A 22,840-nucleotide genomic window follows, 5' to 3' on the forward strand; every position below is an offset into this window, starting at 1 on the left:
TCGCGGCACATTTTAGGTGCGGAGCGGAGCGCAGCCGAGCTTCATCGCGGCACATTTTAGGTGCGGAACGGAGCACAGCTGAGCTTCATCGCGGGACATTACAGGTGCGGAGCGGAGCGCGCCCGAGATCCGCTCGGTTAGGGTCGGTTTCGCTTCATCGCGGGACATTTTAGGTGCGGAGCGGAGCGCTGCCGAGCTTCATCGCGGGACATTTTAGATGCGATGCAGAGCAGAGCCAACCCAAGCCTAGCCTTGCCTAGCCTAGCTGGCTACGTGCCTGTATGATTACATCATCACGCACTGACGTAGCCCGGCTACGGAGGCTGATTGTGTTCAGCTCTGCTGTGAACTGACGCCACTAAAAAACACCTGTCTGTGATAGATTCTGTAAATAATACATATCGATATGCCACAAAAATGATATCACCGTTATTGAAACATTTCTTATCGCGATAAATACCGATATCGAAATATTGTCCATGCCTACTGGAACGTAATTCAAAGTGCTGTAAACATTACTCTATTCTTTGAATTATTATTATTATTATGATTATTAAGCAGAGAGATTGATACAAGTACTCTCTTATTATGACATCTTTTTTTACATTGTTTTACACTTATAAAGACATTTTACTACAGCTGATTTACAAAATAAAAAATACCAATCCAGTAATCAATCCAGTAATCAAAACCACAAACAACAGTAACTGAACAACGCAGCTACAGTGTCATACTGAATTCCTTACAGGGAAAAGGATAAGAATAATAAACACACACTGATATTGGTAAAAAAAAAAAACCCATTATTTTACATCACATCCATTATTAGTGTTGTTAAGAATTAACAAAGTTTTGGGATATGAACCACGCCTCAAGTTCCCTAGCTCCTCCCCCTGGTCCTATATATATACCTCCCAGGTGCTCCTCACCTACGTGACTTTCGAACTCGCACGTGACTGTCGACCTCGCACGTGACTGTCGACCTCGCACGACAAGCACCTGCTGATCTCGCCGCCCTGGGCCTTGATCTGGTTGCCTCGGATTTCGAGCTGTTCTCTGAGCGCTCATCCTCTTCCGCTCTCTTCTCACTCCAGGCTGCGCTCCGTGGTCTCCTCGACTCGGCTCACCTGATACCCTGCCCAGCACGTTACCTGCCCGACTCGTCACGCTGATTCCACGCCTCAGCACTGGCGCAAGCTAAAGCTACGAGTCAGTTCCCGGTTCGGAGCATCGGATCTTTTGATTCAGCGCAAGCTAAAGCTACTCGATCCAGCTCGTCAGACGCCCGGCCCAGCACGTTACCTGCCCAACTCGACACGCTGATTCCACGCCTCAGCACCGGCGCTAACTAAAGCTACGAGTCAGTTCCCGGTTCGGAGCATCGGATCTTTCGATTCAGCGCAAGCTAAAGCTACTCGACGCAGCGAGTCGGTTCCCGGTTCGGAGCATCGGATCTTTCGATTCAGCGCAAGCTAAAGCTACTCGACCCAGCGAGTCGGTTCCCGGTTCGGGGCATCGGATCTTTTGATTCAGCGCAAGCTAAAGCTACTCGACCCAGCGAGTCGGTTCCCGGCTCGGAGCACCGGATCTTTTGATTCAGCGCAAGCTAAACTACTCGATCCAGCTCGTCTGATGCCCGGCCCAGAAAGTAACCTGCCTGACTCGCTGATTCTACGCCTCAGCACCAGCGCCAGCTATTCTGCTCGACACAGCGAATCAGTTCCCAGACAGCGCGACCACCCTCCCTCCCTCCCTCCCTGCCGGTGAGGCCGATCGATTATCTCGAATTAATACATGGTTCCCTCAGTTTGATCTATTGTTCTTGATTTACTCGATTGTTCCCTCTATTTATTTCGGTTTCCTCTATTTTATTATTTACTCTATTCATTGTTCCCTTAATTCATTCAATGTTCCCTATAATTAATTCACTGTTCCTTCGTTCAATCAATTTATTGTTCCCTCTATTTAATTATTGTTCTCTCTAGCATTCCGTCGAACTGTTTGCCTGTTCAGCATTATGTATTATTCCCTCTATGTAATTTACTGTTCCCTCTATTTATTTAATTGTTCCCTCAATCCATTTCACCATTCCCTAGATCTATTTCACTGTTAGATTTAAGTTATTGTTCCCTCTTTTTATTCATCGCTCCCTCGATTTATTGACCTTTTCCTCGATCTGTTTCACCGCTAGATTTAAGTTATTGTTCCCTCTATTTATTCATCGTTCCCTCGATTTATTGACCTTTTCCCTCGATCTGTTTCACCGCTAGATCTAAGTTATTGTTCCCTCTATTCATCGTTCCCTCGATTTATTAATCATTCCCTCGATCTGCTTCTCAGCTAGATTTAAGTTGTTGTTCCCTCTATTTACTCATCGTTCCCTCAATTTATTAATCGTTTCCTCGATTTATTTATCATTCCCTCAATCTATTTCATCACTGGAATTTATTTATTGTTCCCTCTTCATTGTCCCCTCGATTTATTAATCATTCCCTCAATCCATTTCCCTGCTAGTTTAATTGTGTTCCCTCTATTTATTCACCGTTCCCTCAATTTATTAATCATTCCCTCGATCTATTTTACAGTTCGATTCAATTTGTTTCCTCTATTTAATTAATCATTTCACTCTATTCATTGTTCCCTCGATCCATTTCACCATTTCCCTTGGTCTATTTCACTGTTCCTTCGTTCCGTTTCCCCGTTCTAGTTCCCTCGTTCCCTGGTTCCCCTTGTTCCCTGGTTCCCCCGTTCCCTCGTTCCCTCATTCCCCTGTTCCTTCGTTCCCCTGTTCCCTGGTTCCCTCGTTCCCCTTGTTCCTTGGTTCCCTAGTTCCCTTATTCCCCTGTTCCCCTCTTCCCTAGTTCCCTCGTTACGTTCCCTAGTTCCCTCGTTACGTTCCCTAGTTCCCTCGTTACGTTCACTAGTTCCCTCGTTACGTTCCCGAGTTCCCTCGTTACGTTCCCGAGTTCCCTCGTTACGTTCCCCTGTTCCCTCGTTACGTTCCCCTTGTTCCCCCTGTTCCCTAGTTCCCCTGTTCCCTAGTTCCCCTGTTCCCTAGTTCCCCTGTTCCTTCGTTACGTTCCCCTGTTCCCTCGTTACGTTCCCCTGTTCCCTCGTTACGTTCCCCTGTTCCCTCGTTACGTTCCCCTGTTCCCTCGTTACGTTCCCCTGTTCCCTCGTTACGTTCCCTCGTTACGTTCCCCTGTTCCCTAGTTACGTTCCCCTGTTCCCTCGTTACGTTCCCCTGTTCCCTCGTTACGTTCCCCTGTTCCCTCGTTACGTTCCCCTGTTCCCTCGTTACGTTTCCCTGTTCCCTCGTTCCCCTGTTCCCTCGTTCCCCTGTTCCCTCATTCCCCTGTTCCCTCATTCCCCTGTTCCCTAGTTACGTTCCCCTGTTCCCTAGTTCCCTCGTTACGTTCCCCAGTTTCCTCGTTCCCCAGTTTCCTCGTTCCCCAGTTTCCTCGTTCCCCAGTTTCCTTGTTCCCCAGTTTCCTCGTTCCCCAGTTTCCGGGTTCCCCCGTTCCCTCGTTCCCCCGTTCCTTCGTTCCCCTGTTCCCTGGTTCCCTCATTCCCCTTGTTCCTTGGTTCCCTAGTTCCCTTATTCCCCTGTTCCCTCGTTCCCCTCTTCCCTAGTTCCCTCGTTACGTTCCCTAGTTCCCTCGTTACGTTCCCTAGTTCCCTCGTTACGTTCACTAGTTCCCTCGTTACGTTCCCGAGTTCCCGAGTTACGTTCCCGAGTTCCCTTGTTACGTTCCCCTGTTCCCTCGTTACGTTCCCCTTGTTCCCCCTGTTCCCTAGTTCCCCTGTTCCCTAGTTCCCCTGTTCCCTCGTTACGTTCCCCTGTTCCCTCGTTACGTTCCCCTGTTCCCTCGTTACGTTCCCCTGTTCCCTCGTTACGTTCCCCTGTTCCCTCGTTACGTTCCCCTGTTCCCTCGTTCCCCTGTTCCCTCGTTCCCCTGTTCCCTCGTTCCCCTGTTCCCTCGTTCCCCTGTTCCCTAGTTACGTTCCCCTGTTCCCTAGTTCCCTCGTTACGTTCCCCAGTTTCCTCGTTCCCCAGTTTCCTCGTTCCCCAGTTTCCACGTTCCCCAGTTTCCGAGTTCCCCAGTTTCCGAGTTCCCCAGTTTCCGAGTTTCCGTTCCCGAGTTCCCCAGTTCCCCTGTTCCCTCGATCCGTTCCCCTGTTCCCTTGATCCATTCCGCGACGGCTCCTTTCTAATTCCTCGATTCTGTTGTTTCCTCAGTTCTTTTTCAGTTCCCTCAATCCCTGCAAGCGAGGCGGACCCCTGCGCCCGGCCATACTAACGCGCTGAATTCTTCAGTCGTCACTTCTCTCCGCCTGCTGGTTGAAGTCCCTCTAGTGTCCGCGTTCTTCGTCCAGGCGCCCCTGTCTGCTGTGATGACCTTCGGTCCTGCCTGTTGCTCTTTTGGGGACTAAGCTGGACTCTCTCTACTTTAGGCTTCTCTTCTTTGATTTCAGAACAATCCTGTCTTCCAAGCTGCACGCGACATCATGCAGGACCCATCATCAGTTGCAGGCCCATTATTGGTTCCCACGTAATGAACTGTGGAAGTGTGGAAATCCAGGGAACTAACTCTTCAAACAAGATCAGACTGTTTAACTCTGTCAAATCAGTACTGCTGTACGGAGCAGAAATTTGAAGGACAACAGTGCCAACAATGAAGAGAGTGCAGACATTCATTAATTCATGTCTGCACAATATTCTCCAGATCCACTGGCCAAACATCATCAGCAATCAGGATCTGTGGTAGAAACAAACCAACTTCCTACAAGAAGAAGAGTTCCAGAAAGGTGTTGGAGATGGATCGGACTCAGTCTTCGGAAGCCTGCCTCCAACATCACTAAGCAAGCACTGACCCAGGGAGAAAGAAGTAGAGGAAGGCCCAGAAACATGTCGCGTAGGGATCTGGATGCGGACTTAAGCGGATGTGGTACACCTGGAGTCAAGTAGGGCAAAGGCCCAGGATCGGGATGCCTGGCGAAATCTTATTGAGGGCGTATGCCCCAGAAGGGGCGAACTGTCCTGACAAAGTAAAGAACAGACTTCAGGCCAAAAAGGGACAATCAGTCCACCTTAAACTTCATGAGATCAACCCCTATTCTCAGCCGATTGGCCTTCAACCCAGTTGGGAGCAAGTGTCATACCCTAGACGTTGATTTAGATTTTCATGGTTGTCACATTCCCTTGTCAAGAGAAGATAACTCACCCGGCCACAAACCTGTCGAACTCCCCATTCAGTCAAACATTATACTGGTTTTCAAATCGTATCACGAGGACGATGCTAACTCTGCATGCCATCTACTATTAAGACTTTTCACTCAAACCACCCGAAACGCCGTTCAAGATCTTATGAAGTTCTGCTGAAGACCCCAGACTCTCACTTTCGCTTACCTCACTTCAGTTCAGATTCGGCTGCCGGTCCTCACACTTCGTCTTTTTTGGGGGGGATTTGGCTTGAGAACCGTCCCAAGCTGTTCTGAACTGTACCCCAAGTATCATCACAGTTCCCCTCCCCGCATGGTGTAGGCGGGGTTCATTATAGCAAAGTGTTGTTAAGAATTAACAAAGTTTTGGGATATGAACCACGCCTCAAGTTCCCTAGCTCCTCCCCCTGGTCCTATATATATACCTCCCAGGTGCTCCTCACCTACGTGACTTTCGACCTCGCACCCGCCTCCACCCCATCACCACCCTCATCTTAATCTCTTACCTAGCTGCGGGGGGGATTTGGCTTGAGAACCGTCCCAAGCTGTTCTGAACTGTACCCCAAGTATCATCACAGTTCCCCTCCCCGCATGGTGTAGGCGGGGTTCATTATAGCAAATCATTAATTGTTATTGGTCACATTGAAACGGTGCTCAAACATAAAACTGCAATACATTTCATATCCTGTGATTCCAGACACTGATCCAAACACGGAAATCATATTTTTTAAATAATTAAACAGTTATTTTTAAAAACTCACCTTTTAAGACGTACGCAGTAAAGGCAGCTAAAATAGCAGCAAAAACAAAAATGCAGATGATGGCAATCTTCCAACCATGAAAACCTTTTCCTGAAATATAAATCAAATAAAAATATACAGCACGTCAGACACAAAGGAACGAAGGCTGCATTCACACGGCAGGTAAAAGTGGCGCAAATCCAATGTTTTCATACGTGACGTGTCGTTTGTGTGTCAGTGTGAACACTGTATATACATTTCAATATATGGTTTATATACATCATATGCATCAAAGAAAATAAAAAAATATGTCTACAGACATAATTAAAAATAAATGCACATCAGCTGTGAATGGTTTCAATGCTTGGATAATGAGGTAACAGAGAGATATTTGACTGATCTCTCTATTTCAATATTAAAATACTTGTGGCTCAACTGCTCCATTTCTGATAAAATGGTTGAAGGATGTCATAGGATACGTCTGCAACATCAGGAAAATGTATAGAAATAGGTGGCTGTCCGTAGCTGAATAATGTGCCCTTTGAGCTGGAGTAAGTTCTCTGGGTTAAGCCCAGCTACAGCTTAAACTCATTCTTAGCTCTTCAGATTCTGATGAGGATTAAATTATAGCTTCACATAAAGAAATGCTTTTTCTCACATGTGCTGAGTTCCACAGCACAAACTGTTCTGATAAAAGTCGGATATGGTTCACATTAAAAGGTTGTGTAAACAGTTTAAATTAAACATTGGGTTTAGGAAGAACATCGAATTTGGGTAATCAGAATCAGAACAAATTTATTGCCATTGTTTAAAGAAACAACGAAATATCATTTAGCAGCTCTTGCTTGACAGCAGCAATTAAACACACAGAGATCTATATAAATAGCAGTATCAATATGAAGTGCAATATAAAGTGCAATGTGCAATATGCCAGCTTACACCATGGACCTACATAACTAGGATGGGGGAAATACTTTTAACTGCTTGTGGGTAAAAACTGTTTTTGAGTCTGTTTGTTTTGGTTTTGATTGTCCTGCATCTAGGGGGCAGTGGGAAGAACAAGTGGTGTCCTGGGTGTGTGGGGTCCTTTGAGATACAGCTGGCGTTCCTTTGAAGTTGGCCAGTATAAATATCTCTAATGTTTGGTAGCGTCTTGCCGATGATGCACTCTGCTGCCTTTACTACACTGCAAAAAATCCATTGGCAAAAACTAGACAAAATATATGCGAATTAAGACAAATATATGTATATTAAGCAAAAAAATCTGCCAATGGGGTAAGAACATTTTTCTTAGTAAGATTTCTTACAAAAGGCAATGGCAAAGTCTTGAAATGAATGAAGTAACACCTAAATCAAGCAAAAAAAGTCACTGTTTTTGGACACAAGAATCAGAATAACTTGATTGCTGCTTGATTGTGCTTATTTTAAGTTCAAATTACTTAAAATAAGGTACAAATTCTAAGTAAGAATGATTAATACAAATTATCCCTAAAATAAGCAAACTAATCTAACACTTATAATGCTTTGTAAAACAAAAAGTCTTATCAGAGAAGAAAATAAGATTTATTGCCCTAAATTTAGAAAATTTCACTTGCTAAGATTTATTTTTTTGCAGTGTACCCGTTGGAGGGCCTTCCTGTTCTCTTGTGTGCAGCTGTTAAACCACACTGTGCAGCAGTAGATCAGGAGGCTCTCTATCGCTGAACAATAGATATTGATCAGCAGTTGTTGAGAAAGGTCAGCATGCTTTAACTTCCTCAGGGAGGACAGTCTTTGTTGGGCCTTTTCCACCTGGTGGGAAATATGTGTGGTCCAAGAAAGGTCAGCAGAGAGGTGGACCCCAAGGAACTTAAAGCTTTCCACCCTCTCTACCTCTTTGCCATGAATGTAGAGGGGAGAGTGCTCTGTGTGTTTTGATCTTGGTCTATAGAGGTGTGCCAAAAAATCGATTCACATAAGAATCTTGATTCTCATTTACTACGATTCAGAATCGATTTAAAATGTCCCAAAATCGATTCTAAGGTCCAATCCCATTTCTTCCCTTGGCCCTACCCCTCACGGTAAGTTCACACTGCAGCGGCACGAAGCGTTTTTCGCTCCGCCTCCCACTGCCCAAAGCGACCGTGGCCGCTGCAGTTTGAACTTACCGTCAGACCCACACAGAGCGTAGGTGTATGAGAATCACCGGTAAGATGGCAGAACAAGCACTATATTACCTTAGATTAACGTGTAGTTTTAATGTTTTATGGCAGAATGCTTCATAACAAGCATAAAAAAGATCGCTAGTAGTTAGTTTCAGTTTCTGTTAGCTAGCTAACTAGCTAACTTTCCAGTTCCACCTTAAATAACGCTACAGGTGGCAGCGGGCTGCAGCATTTAAGGCGGAACGGAAAAATAACAATAAGCTAATCAGAGCTAATTTCAGCTCCCCATCACAGAGGAATTAAGGAATGGACAATATGAATTAATTTCTCCACCTCCTGCCCCCTTTCTGAAGAAATACAACGGCCTAAAATTAACTAGTTAATCAGCAGCTGCTCCTGAACTTTAGCGCTCCACTGCTATCATCACATCAGCCCAGCAGCGTCACCTACACACCACCGCTAGTAGCCTTATAATAAAGCAGTGTTATTTATTATTTATTTATTGTTCATTAACGTCATTGTGATATCCCAGTGATTCCTCTGTCACTGAAGACCCACATTCCTGCACATTTTATTGTTTTTGTAACACATTACCTTCTCCAGGACCAGTGTATATTTTGGAGGCTTTTTTTTCAATAAGTTTTCAATAAATTTTTATAAATCAAATCGTTTTGAATCAAAAATCGATTTTGAATCGAATCGTGGCCCCCAAAATCGGAATCGAATCGAATCGTGAGATAGTAAAAGATTCCCACCCCTATTGGTCTATTATGATTTCTTTAGTTTTTGTAGTATTCAAGTCCAGGTTATTGTGCTGACTCCATTCAGTCAGATGCTGGACCTCCTCCCGGTAAGCTGTTTCGTTGTTGTCTGTGATCAGGCCAACTACGGTGGTATCATCAGCAAATTTGGCAATAGTGTTGGCAGGTTGAACTGGTGTGCAGTCATGAGTAAAGAGTGAGTACAAGATGGGGATAAGGACACACCCCTGAGGTACACCAATGTTCACAATGAGAGTGGATGATGAGTAGTCACCCATTCTAACTTTCTGCGGTCTATTGCTGAGTCCAGTATCAAGTCCAGTATCCATGTGCACAGTGAACTGCCTAAGCCCAAGTTGCTCAGTTTTTGAACCAGTTTATGAGGAATAACTGTGTTAAAGGCTGAGCTAAAATCCACAAATAGCATTCTTACATATGTTTTTTCCTGTTCCAGATGGGTAAGAGTTGTGTGGAGAGCTGTAACTACTGCATCCTCTGTTGATCTGTTTGCTCGATATGCAAACTGATGTTGGTCAAGTTTAGCAGGGATTGCAGTCTTAATGTGCATCAGGATGAGTCTTTCCAAACATTTGGTAATGATGGGTGATAGAGCAACTGGGCGATAGTCATTAAGGCATTTTAATGAACCTTTCTTAGGTACTGGAATGATTGTGGCTGACTTAAGGCTGGTGGGAACTGCAGACTGTAGTAACAAGAGATTAAAGATGGTGGTCCATACCTCTGTTAACTGATCTTTGAGGAGCTTTCTGGTGACTCCATCTAGACCAGTGGCTTTCTTTATGCTGATTCTGCTCAACGTGGATCTATTTTGATGTTGTTGCAGCTGTATGGGGACATCCTTCTTTGAGAGTGTCAGATGGATAGTGGCCTCTCTGGACCGGCGCTCGAAGCAATGAAAGAAGTGGTTCAGAGTGTCTGGAAGCCTGGTGTCTGTAGGGTTTGTGGCTGTATAGTTGTCCTTATAGCCTGTACGAATCTTTATCCCTCGCCACACACCTCTGGAGTTGTTGGTGGTAAAGTGTTCTTCTATACGCTGCTTGTACCTGCACTTGGCCTCTCTGATGCCCATCTTCAGGCATCTTTGTGCCTCTTTATATGCCTGCAGGTTCCCAGATTTAAATGCAGCGTCTCGTGTTCTGAGCAAGGTTCTCAGCCTGTTGTTAAACCATGGTTTTTGATTGTTGAACACTTTAACAGTTCTCGTTACAGACACACTTTCTGCACAGAAGTTTATAAATGACAAAACAGCTGATGTGTGTCCATCCAGATCTGTTCCCTCTGCAAAAAATCCCCAGTCTGTCTTCAAAACAGTTTTGAAGGGCTGAGGTGGCCTCCTTAGTCCATATTTTGACTGTCTTTATAGATGGTTTCTGTCTACAGCTCAGCAGTATATATGCCGGGATCAGAGATAGAGACAGATGATCTGAGAGTCCTAAATGTGGCAGGGGACTAGCTTTGTAGGCGTGTGAAATATTGCAGTACACTTGATCCAGAGTATTCTTTTCTCTTGTTGGAAAGTTCACACACTTATGAAATCTGTGCAGTACAGATTTTAAATTGGCTTGATTAAAGTCTCCTGCTGCTATGATAATGCTGTCAGGTTGTGCAGACATATACTGGCTTATGGAGTGACGCAGCTTCTCCATGGCTAGTTTAGCATTAGCTTGAAGTGACACATATACAGCTGTAATATAGACCGATGTAATTTCCCTGGGCAGGTAGTACGGTCTGCATTGTAAAGTCAGATACTCAATGTCTGGGGACCCTTGCGTATCTATAACTCTGATATTTGTACACCAGCTGTTGTGTATGTAAGTGCAGACCCCTCCTCCTTTGCGTAAAACAGTGCGGTCCGCCAGCTCAGTAGCAGCATCCGGGGTGTTCTGATCAAGCCAAATTTTTGTTATTACCATTGCACAGTGGTTAAGCGTGTGTGAAGTAATCCTCAGTCGCAGCTCGTCCATTTTATTCCTAAGAGATAGAGCTTTGGCGAGAAAAAGACTCGGAATTGCCGGCTTGTGGGGGTTAGCCTTTAGCTTAGCTAGCAGCACCCCTCTCTTGCCCCACTTGCGCTTACTGTGTCTCCACTGTCTGTGCCCTCTCGGTGGGGGAATGGTAAGTTCTGAGTAGAGCCAAATCTCCGAGGGAATAAAGTCCCAATTTTTGTTGTTATCTAAAGGCCAGTGCTTGTCATCCGCAATCAAGAGCAGTTCAGTTTTGCTGTACTGTACATATGCTACTGCATTATGTGTGAAAACACCCACGAAAAATACAATAAACAAGAATAGCTGCCAAAGCTTTGAGGAGTGCTGGGCTGCTGCGCCGCCATATTGAAGTATATGTAATTTGTACCTGCTGCATTCATGCTTAAAAATGAAAGTGTATAGAATTAAATGAGCATTTTTAATAAATTAATAAATAAAGAATGTTTTTTTCTATAAACTGCCTTACACCGTAACACCTTGCATACAGAATGCTTACAAAACTCATAAAACTCAGATTTCTTGTCTAAGGCGTATGAGATGCTATCTAAAGTGCTTGCACTGCTTTAATCAATTTCAAAATTAATACATCATTGGTAATAATGAACTGATATTGTGATTTAATTTTACCTTTAACTTCAACATAAAGCGTTACATCATCAAGATAGAAATCCACATCCCGAATTAAACACGTGTAAGCTCCATCATCAGAAGGTTGGAGAGCTGAGAGTTTCAGTGAGGCGTTTCCTTTCTTCAGTTCTTCTTTAAACAGAGCTGTTCTCCCTCTGTAAGTCTCCATCTGTTCTCCATTTCTGTCTGCAGAGTTTATATATAAGTGAACCAGTGGGTCTGTCTCATGTAGTCTGAACCACTCCACCATCATACCCTCAGCACTGATGCTGGGCTGGAGAGAACAGGGCAGAATCAGATCTTCACCAGCTACAGCAACAAGAGGAGCAGCTGGTCCCACAACCTTAAAGCGCTCTGTAATAAAGAACAAACAACACATAATAAGGTAATAATGAAATAACGTTTTATCTCAATATGATCCAGCTGGATCTTCTGTAGTTTTTACTGAATTAAGTATTTTTCAATGGTATGATCTGCTTATAGAAGGCTGGTAGAATAGCTCATCCTCTGAATCAGTTGCCAATAACATGTGTTTTTGGTGATCATATCATGTTCAGATTTATCATGTCCGCATGAAAAGCCAGATGTACAGACCCCCATGGTGCACTGTAATCGAATTACAATCTGATTACTCAAACGACATCTGGCCAAAAACAAATTCAGAAAAAAAAACAGAAAGAAAACAGTGGAAAACTGGAAGTGGTGTGATTTTTATGTAAGAATGTACAATTCCAACTCAAAAGTGTTTCTTTAAATTGAGGAATAATTTCGGAAAATATTCCTCAATGTAAAATTATGAATTTTGGTCCATTCTACCATCTACAGTGCATAATATCACTAAAACATTCAGAGAATACGGAGAAGACTGACGGTCAGTATTGGATGTTTGTGATCTTCTGGCCCTCAGGCATTAAAAACTGGCTGTACTGATTCTGTACTGGAAATTACAGCATGGACTCGGGAACACGTCCACTAACACAGGATAAAGCTGGATCATGCATAGAAGAAGCCATAAATCAACACCATCCATGAACATTGTCATCTTCTATCTTTTAAGTGTAACCTGATACCTGCTACCTGCTGGCAGTGCTGAGGTTTATGTGGGGATCTTTAAAGAGCTCCCAGCATGCTCAGTGGCTGCCCTAGTTCTGTGTTTGGTGTTTTGGAGGGTTAATGTTGTTTGGTGGGGCTTGTGTGTGTTTGAGGATGTTTTGTGTACATTTGGGTTATTTTGGTATAGTTGTGGTAGTTCCACTGGTGGAGCCTCATTTACCCTCATTGTTTTGGTTTAGAGGGTGAATAAGGTCTCTATCAGTGAAACACCATTTCTTCTTGGGTTAAATAAATTTGCTAAACGATCCAATGGCCTGGCCTCATAACTCTGCCCCCGGTGACAGTACAGTATTTAATTTGTCCAGAAATTACATATTTACACTGAAAACAAATGTTTTCTGATTACATATTGACTGTTACTTGCATACAAATTAGCATTTTTTGAGTAGTGAGACTAGTAAGAGCTGTTTTAATTGTAAAAAAAAATATTTTTAAACGGAATGGTTTAAAACTGACTAGACTTATTCTGTCTGTTGCTCTCTCTCTCTCTCTCTCTAACACACACACACACACACACACACACATACTCACTCACACACATTTAGAGCAGGAAAACACATACCTGACAGGGTCTCCATTAGGCCAGAGAAAATCAGCAGCATCGCCCAGAGAATCTTCATCTCTGAAAGACAGATTACACAGACTTCAGCCTCTCATTTTACATAATTAATGCACCAGATCTGTATAAATGTACTTACTTTCAGTCTTCAGTAAAGGAAATTATTTTACACACACACACACACACACACACACACACACACAGAAACAGTCCTTCTGGAAAATGAAATCTGCATCTCCATAAAAGCTGTCAGCAGAGGGAAGCATAAAGTGCTGTAAGATTTTGTGGGAAAACAAAACTGCACTGACTTTAGACTTGATAATAAAACACAGTGGATCAACACCAGCAGATGACATGTATCTCCAAACCATCACTGATCATCAGTAAATATTACATTTCATTTCTAAATCAAGGGAGCAGAGTCTGGATGAAGAGTGGAGTGACTCTTCTTGAGGTCTAGTGTGAAGTTTCTACAATCAACATTGGAAGGAATAGGAAGCGTTTAGAGGCTGTTATTTCTGCAAAAGGAGGATCATTTCATTTCTCAAATATCACTGTGTTCATCTAGTATATGCTATATTTAACTGAAATTGCTCATCTGGACAAATTATCAGGGGTGACCAAACTTTTTCATACCACTGTACTCCTCAGCAACCGCAGAACCCCGCTCTGCTATTTTAGGCTGACAGAGCGAGGTGCTGTCATTCCCAGTTGCTTCCACTGTGTTATAATATCAGTGGCAGTTGAATGTGGAATATTTAGTAGTGAGGAAATTTCACAACTGGACTTGGAAGCAGTCTGCAGGACTAGCTGCTCCTTTTATACATGTGACCATGAAAGTGATTGCAAGCGTAGTTTCATACTTTGGATGGGTGAGCAAATACTTTTGCCAATATATATTAGGAGTGGGAATCACAAGGTATCTCATAATATGATATTATTATGGAGTTTAGGGAGTTTATTAGGAAGTTTAATGCACCTATGTGTCAATAAAAATATGGGTTTGACTACTTGCACCCGAGTACAAGTAGCATTTGCCACACAGGGAGGCTATATTGACCCCTTAAATAAAAAAAAAAGAACCCAAGTGCACCTGTCTACCAGCCAATGGCTGTAGTCATTGTTACCAACAAAAGCGAAGGAGCATAAAGGTGCAAATTCAAAGAAGCCACTTGGAGCCATGTGGGGACTCTTAGTCAACAAACACTGTTGATTTTCACAGACGATTTACTTGTATAATTTGTGCGCTAATAGAAGCATTATAGCAAGCTCCTTAACAAATGTCAGCAAAATGCACAGTAAACTTATATTATGTTGACAGACATTTAAGAATTATCTTCTAAAACAAAGTTCTGAGGTAAGTTAATTACAGTTTGTCCAGTTTGTGATAATATAATTGTGTATATAATATATTTTTGTAATTAGTTTGTAAGAAAACTATTGTTTTCTAGTTAGTACTACCCAATTATTAAACCACTAGCATTAGCTAGATAATTTAATAAATGGCTTAGTTGATGCTTTTGGTGTCTCTCAGTTTGAGTTGTTTGCTTGAATCAAGGTTCGCAGTGAATAAGTAACTTGTATCTAACGTTAATTTAAGTGCTTAAAAGTTTTGTATTTTATTGTATTTATTTATTATATTTATGTATGTATTTATTTATTATATTTATTTATGCTAGTGCTATTTTTAATCATGTTTCTTTGTAACTAAGGGAGTTTAGTGAAGAATATAAGTTTAATTGTAGTGTTAAGTTTCTTGTATTGGCAGTGAATATACCAACAACCTCAGCTCACCTCTCATTGTGTCCAAATGTCATGATGAATGCATCAAAACACATGACGAAACTCGGAACAAAAGCTTTTTACATCAGCTTCCATAGATTTTCTTTAGCAATAGTACACACTGTTACACCTGGGTCTCCAATAGCATGTGCATACAAATTCTGTTGAGTTTGTGTTAACAGATAAACTGTGAGATCAGGTTAGATCATGATCAGAACTGAAAGAGTATCTGAACTTCATCTTCATTTCATTACAGAAACTGCTTTCAGATTCCAACAAACCACATTCCACACACAGGAGTAACTCAGGACACTGAGAGAGATAGAGAGAGAGAGAGACAGAGAGAGACAGAGAGAGAGAGATACTCTAACTGCATCTTTATAAGAAAATAAGAACCACAGACAACACCTCAGGCACAACATTACTATTGTTACTCTTACTGTGTGTGAAAATGGCCAAATTCCTTTACTCCAGTTCTGCTCTGTGGTCATTAGTTTAATCTGCAGTGCTGTGTGGCATTAGCCTAGAAACAGACACACAATGTACCGCAAAAAAAGGTATAAACTAGGGCTGGGCGATATAGAAAAAAATTGTATCATGATATAGTTTTCCATATCAATCGATCTTGATATGTATCACAATATAAATTGAATCATGCTCTGTTACACTTAAAGGTTTCTTTTTACGTGTAAGTGAGGGAATAAGGGAGTTATGGCCAAGCTCACTAGTGGGCTCAGAGCCTTGTGGACAGACACTAGGATGTCCACATACTGCCAGGTGGATACAAGGTGCCTTATTTTCTTATCAGTAGGGAGGACTTTTGCAATATTCTTCTTCTGCTCCATAACTCTTCCTGTTATTTTCTGATGAGATCACCTGATGGAGGATTCTGTGATAAGTTTGTGCTTAGGCAAACTGAGTTCCTCCTGAGCAGCTGCTAGAGATTTCTGTTTTTTCCCTGAGAAAGAGAAGGCACTGACAACCTTCTTACACACACAAACGTATTGTTCTTTGTATTCTGCTGTCTCTCCCTTCTCTCTCTACAGGACCAATACACAATATATTTGTATTATTAATGGTGAAAATATGTTTTTTTTTTATTATTATTTGTGTAGCACTTTTTACAACTGATGTCACAAAGCAGCTTTACAGAAATGTGATCACAGGTCAGAAAATCAGGCAAAACTTTAAATATAAAAACAGAACCCCCAGTGAGCACAGAGGCAAGGAAAAACTCCCTCAGAGCTGGAGCAGGGAGAAACCTTGGGAGAACCAAGACTCGCATATAAGGGGGCCACTGGTCAGACAGCTTTTAAATGAAATTTAAAAAGTCTTTATACATCCACACAGGGCCTATATATTTAGGTGTATAGCAACACCAATAATGAAAGAAGTTAGAGTTCATATAAACTTCGATGTGATCAGTAGTAGAGAGTGAGCAACTAGTCGGAGGCATGGTGCAAAACTGGATGCTGGGCAGCTGGGTGATGGGGAAGGCTGACTTCAGAAATATGTATTTAGACATTGTTGGACGTAATGAGTCCAATAACCAGTTTGGCCCTTGAAGTACTAAAATTAATAAATAATACAGACCCTTTATATTATTTAAATAATATTGTGTTAAATTAAATTGCAATAGCACTGGGATTTTTAATAAAATTACATTTAATAAAAGTATTATTACATTCCCTGAATGCAGGCTACTACATAAAGCTAATTACAGCAGTATAATCACAGTGTTAATTTTGACAGGTGATTCTGATTTTTAGTTTTAGTCTTAGTCTTTTGACTAAAATGTATAATAGTTTTAGTCAAACTCTTTTAGTTTTTTGATTATTATTAGTTTTGGCTAGTTTTAGTCGACAAAAACAAACAACATTTTAGTATAGTTTTAGTGAATTTTAATCATATAAAAAGTATCTATTTTCTATATATGTTGTTATTTTTTAGATTATTTACTGATAATGTTTATTAAAATAATAGCCTAGTTTTGTTGCATTTTAACAATGGTAATATACTTTTTTTTTTAAAGCAAGTGACATGTAAAGGTAGCGGAAAAAAATTAAGCCAAGTTTCTAAAATGATGCACTTCTACTGCAGTACAGATTTATACTAACATTACTGGCTTTCAGTAGACTAGACTTACTTAAGTAGATTTGAAAATTGTTCAGTCCAGTAAGAGCAGAGTTTAGCTCCGCTCAAATGCAGCTACACAGATATATATATATATATATATATATATATATATATATATATATACATATATATATATATATATATATATATATATATATATATATATATACACAATCTTCTGTATTTAGTAAAATATCTAGCTCAACAAACCTTCTATCTGTTAAAAACTTAAAACACAAAATAATCACTGTTTAAACAGAGACAGAGGAGAATTCTGCCTTCAGTGTTTTCTGACAAAAACAGAGAGGGTGAGGAAAAAGACAGAAAGTGCTGCTTCTCTGTATGTTTACTAATCCTTTACTCGTTCCTGCTGGAGTTTAAGTTAATTTACACGTAAAGTGTATTAACACGGCTAATGTGCATTACCCAGTAGTTTAATAGAGTGTAAAATGCAGTAAAGACTGTATGAATTATGTCTCACGGCTCGAGGAAGAGGAATGTTTGTGTCCAATATAACAGAAACACCTTAGCTAATGATAGAAATGTTTGACTGCAAATCAGACAGACTTAATGACATGAGAGACAGGCTAGTAGTTGGACTACACTGCAAATCCTAGCAAGTAAAATTACCTAATTTCAAGGCAATTTTCTTTTCTTTGTTTCTTTTTGTCTTAATAAGCATTGTGATTGTTTCATGTATTTTAGGAATAATTGTCTTATTCAGTCTTACTTTTCCCTTTATTTTAAATAATTTGAACTCAAAATAAGCACAAAAAGTCACCAGTCAAGTTATTCAGATTTTTGTGTACAAATTTAGGTAATAAAATAAGTGAATTTAGCTTCATTTAAGTCTCATTTGACTCATTTTGAGACTTTGTGATTGCTTATTTTAAGAAATCTTACTAAGATTTTTTTAACTTAAATTGAGCATTTAAATCTGAACGTACATATACTTTGCCTAGTTTTTGCCAATAGATTTTTGCAGTGTATCCATTTTTCAGATGCAGTGTATCCAAAGCTGTTACCAGAGCTTGACAGAACCAGCAAGAAAAAAGCAACAAGATTAGAATGACACACTAAACATGCAGATTGACAGCATACACCTAAAGCAGCGAGAGGATGTTAAACACACACCAGCCAAGCTATAGCAATCCCAGTTATGGGATTCCCAATCCCAGCTATGAGTGTAGCAAAAAAACGTATGCAAAACAAACCATGGTGATATAAAAGAACACAGTCTAGAGAAGCAGTGTGTAATCACTGCAAAAAGTAGGGACATTATGTCAGAGCTTGTCGTGCCAGAAAGTCCAGTCAGGTGAACATTGCATTTCTGACAGAGGATGTAGAGGTTAAAGTTGCATTCCTTGGCTTGCTTACTTATGGTGGATACAGAAGAGGTTCCATGCATTACAGAAATAAAAATGAATTACTGCAATGTTGTGTGCAATATAGACACTGGTGCAGGTTAACAGCAGTACCAGATAGATTGTTCAGTCCTGACAAGGTCAGTAAAGGTTTTAAAGTCATCAAACTTCCTGAAGGGTCCAGGAGGCACCGCACCATCAAAAAAGGCAAAATTCACAGCCACACTGCGTAAAGGACAAAAGAGCATAAAACAGGATGTCTATGTTGTGAAGGAACTGACCACACCATTATTAGGCCGTCCAACTGTCACAGCACTGCAGTTAGTTCCTAGACTGAATGCAGCCAATCTAGATTCTGAGGAACCTGTAAAATCTGAATTCTTAAAGCTGTTTAGTGGTCTAGGAAATATGCAGGGACAGTATAACATACTGTATTTTTGACAGTGCCAACACCGCTTACATATGTTGCATATACTGCACACATGGTAATGTTTACATTTAAACATTTAAAAAACCCACCACCATCCCATAACAACCAAAATATAAAGAAAGTGCAAATTGCATATTAAATATAGTCCATTAAAAATATGTGACCATTTTATAACTATATGTAAGGATATTTAAGAGATCACCATTAACAGCTCAGTGAGGGAATCTCACTCTACCTTCATCAGTCGAGGCATCTTTAGGCCAATTTATAACTCTACGTTCAGTCAACACATTGTCTATGTCATAGCCTGTGCGAGTGCCCTATGCAGTGGAAGCATTTACCAAATGCATGTGCATTGCGGACACAAACCCTGACTAGAATTGAAATGTATTGGCTCTGCTTTCATACCGCAGCGCAGATGCAACGTACGTCCATCTGGTGGAATTGAGTCTTCGGCCTTCTGCGTATGTGCGTCTGCTTCTCTACATAGCTCTGCACTTTAAACCGCAAAGGAGAGAGAATGTGTGGGTGGCTCAGTAGACCAATCACAGCTGCTGTTGTCCGCATCGCAGTTACAGTTGTGGTCAAAAGTTTACATACACTTGTAAAAAAACATAATGTTATGGCTGTCTTGAGTTTTCAAAAGTTCTACAACTCTTATTTTTCTGTGATAGAGTGATCGGAACACATACATGTTTGTCACAAAAAACAGTCATAAAATTTGGTTCTTTCATAAATTTATTATGGGTCTGCTGAAAATGTCACCAAATCTGCTGGGTCAAAAATATACATACAGCAACAAAATTTGTCAATTTTGGTGATGTAGCGAGTTGTGTCAATCAAATTAGCTTCATGTCATGGCCTCTTCACTTCTTGTAAGTGATTCTGATTGACTACAGCTGTTGACTTCTCATGAGCCCATTTAAATAGGGCTCATTTGACCCAGTGATTAGACTCAGCTACAAAAGCTACAATGGGAAAGTCAAAGGAACTCAGTGTGGATCTGAAAAAGTGAATTATTGACTTGAACAAGACAGGGAAGTCACTTGGAGCCATTTCAAAGCAGCTACAGGTCCCAAGAGCAACTGTGCAGACAATTATACGCAAGTATAAAGTGCATGGAACAGTTGTGTCACTGCCACGATCAGGAAGAAAACGCAAGCTATCACATGCTGCCGAGAGGAGATTGGTCAGGATGGTCAAGAGTCAACCAAGAATCACCAAGAAGCAGGTCTGCAAGGATTTGGAAGCTGATGGAACACAGGTGTCAGTCTCCACAGTCAAGCGTGTTTTACATCGCCATGGACTGAGAGGCTGCCGTGCAAGAAAGAAGCCCTTGCTCCAGAAAAGGCACCTTAAGACTCGGCTGAAGTTTGCTGCTGATCACATGGACAAAGATAAAACCTTCTGGAGGAAAGTTCTCTGGTCAGACGAAACAAAAATTGAGCTGTTTGGCCACAACACCCAGCAATATGTTTGGAGGAGAAAAGGTGAGGCCTTTAATCCCAGGAACACCATGCCTACTGTCAAGCATGGTGGTGGTAGTATTATGCTCTGGGGATGTTTTGCTGCCAGTGGAACTGGTTCTTTGCAGAAAGTAAATGGGATAATGAAGAAGGAGGATTACCTCCAAATTCTGCAGGAAAACTTAAAAACATCAGCCCGAAGGTTGGGTCTTGGGCGCAGTTGGGTGTTCCAACAAGACAATGACCCAAAACACACATCAAAAGTGGTAAAGGAATGGCTAAACCAGGCTAGAATTAAGGTTTTAGAATGGCCTTCCCAAAGTCCTGACTTAAACCCCATTGAGAACATGTGGACAGTGCTAAAGAAACGGGTTCATGCAAGAAAACCATCACATTTAGCTGAACTGCACCAATTCTGTCAAGAAGAGTGGTCAAACATTCGACCTGAAGCTTGCCAGGAGCTTGTGGATGGCTACCAAAAGCGCCTAGTTGCCGTGAAAATGGCCAAGGGACATGTAACCAAATACTAATGTTGCTGTATGTATATTTTTGACCCAGCAGATTTGGTGACATTTTCAGCAGACCCATAATAAATTTATGAAAGAACCAAATTTTATGACTGTTTTTTGTGACAAACATGTATGTGTTCCGATCACTCTATCACAGAAGAATAAGAGTTGTAGAACTTATTGAAAACTCAAGACAGCCATAACATTATGTTTTTTTACAAGTGTATGTAAACTTTTGACCACAACTGTATATTTCTGGGGAAGTGCACGTTGGGCTTTGGCATAGGGACGGTGGAAGTATAAATTGGCTGGAAGCTGGCTGGCTACTGTCAGCAGCTAGAGTGAGGGGCCCCTGGGGGAGATTGCAATAACAGTGTACCTGCCTCTACTGATAATAACGGAATTTAAAGGGCCACATAAATCGTCGTTGCGTTGTCATTGTCTGGGGGCCCCAAGCAAATGATTGCTTTGCTTGCCTTGTTGCAACGGGCCTGGCCATAATTAAATGCAGTGAAAACAGTAATGATAGCCAGTGGTGGACTGTAACTAAGTAAGTAGAATTTGTTATTGTTATTGTTATTACTTTTTTCAGTAATGAGTAATCTAACTAATTACTCTGACTGTCACTATAACGGCATTACCATTTCCGACACCCCGTTACTGCACGTTACTTTAGCCGCTTAATAAACTTTTTTTTTTTACTTCACGCACACAGACAGATGCTAACTGGATACTTTAGGTCAGCCTTGCTAATGCTAACACAGCTACAGGAGAATGCTGCTCTACAGAAACTGCTCTACAGCAGCTAGATCACATAAACAATTAAACAGGGGAAATCAGAGATTCCCAACTATTAATACAGCGTTAGCATTTATATTACGTTATATGTTTATCCTGTAAATATGGAATTATTAGTGTGGACTCTGTGTAAAATCTGCTTACTTTCACTGGGTCCCTTATTAATTTAGGTGTCATACCGAATCAGGTGTAAAAGATAGCAATAATATTAAATGTGTGTTGTGGTGCTATAATGTGTGAATAGTGTGTAAATGACAACTGATTAAGTTAATAATAAGTTAAACATGATTAAATAATTCCTCACATTTTATTGTATTATTTATTATCACAGACGACAGACACAGCCCTTGTAGTTTTAAGAGGATGCTGTGTAAACCCTCTCAAGCAAACGATACCGAAAATAACTACTTTCCCACAGGTCAGGGTTTCTCTTATCACTCTGTAAAGTCACTGATTTACTGAGGTAACGTAATATTTTTGTACTATTAATGTGTCAGTATTGTACTTATATTCTGTGTTTGTTTTAAATAAACTGTAAAATAGATTCCATTGTCTTTCTTTTCTAACACTGCACACTTTCCAAATGTAAAGGGGTTTTAAATAATTAATATTTAATGTTTGAGCTATTGGAATTAAAGCAGTCAGATCTACAGTGATAATGAGTTCCTTCATTACCTGTTACTGCGTAAACCTGCGGGGGTGTGTGGGGGTGTTGAGTTTGTGTTAACAGATAAACTGTGAGATCAGGTTAGATCATGATTAGAACTGAAAGAGTTTATCTGAACTTCATCTACATTTCATTACAGAAACTGCTATTAGATTCCAACAAACTACATTCCACACACAGGAGTAACTCAGGACACTGAGAGAGAGAGAGAAAGAGAGAGGGAGAGAGAGAGAGACAGAGAGAGAGAAAGAGAGAGAGACTCTATATCTGTATCTTCATTAGAAAATAACAAGAACTGGTTCTGGGTTTCACTAAAAACTAAAATAAACGAAGACAACAACTCAGGCACAACATTACTATCGTGTGTGTGTGTGTGCGTGTTGATGCTGATTGCAGTGTAATGTCCAAATTCTTTGGCTCCAGTTCAGCTTCTGAAAAGTTTCTCTCTTTACGGTTCCAGTAAAAAAATGATTGTATTCCAGTCTGCAGTGCTGTGTGGTCAGTAGTTTGATATG

The 22,840-nt window shown here is 41.1% G+C and overlaps 2 protein-coding genes across 2 annotated transcripts in view; one reads left to right on the forward strand and one right to left on the reverse strand.

Moving 5' to 3' along the window:
* The window catches only part of LOC103029144 (ribonuclease inhibitor), a 254,739-nt gene that overhangs the window by 228,887 nt on the left and 3,012 nt on the right, over positions 1 to 22,840 (reverse strand). The window contains exons 2-4 of the mRNA XM_049473055.1: positions 13,177 to 13,236; positions 11,502 to 11,855; positions 5,985 to 6,074 (exon numbers count right to left, since the gene is read on the reverse strand). Coding sequence (XP_049329012.1) covers positions 5,985 to 6,074; positions 11,502 to 11,855; positions 13,177 to 13,234 — 502 coding nt within the window. The 5' untranslated portion in view covers positions 13,235 to 13,236. The remainder of the gene's footprint in view (positions 1 to 5,984; positions 6,075 to 11,501; positions 11,856 to 13,176; positions 13,237 to 22,840) is intronic.
* Positions 1 to 22,840, forward strand: part of LOC125789956 (telomerase protein component 1-like) — a 265,125-nt gene that overhangs the window by 78,972 nt on the left and 163,313 nt on the right. The gene's annotated exons all lie outside the window — the stretch shown is intronic.

This window comes from Astyanax mexicanus, unplaced genomic scaffold, assembly GCF_023375975.1.
Source record: "Astyanax mexicanus isolate ESR-SI-001 unplaced genomic scaffold, AstMex3_surface scaffold_33, whole genome shotgun sequence".
Taxonomy (NCBI): domain Eukaryota; kingdom Metazoa; phylum Chordata; class Actinopteri; order Characiformes; family Acestrorhamphidae; genus Astyanax; species Astyanax mexicanus.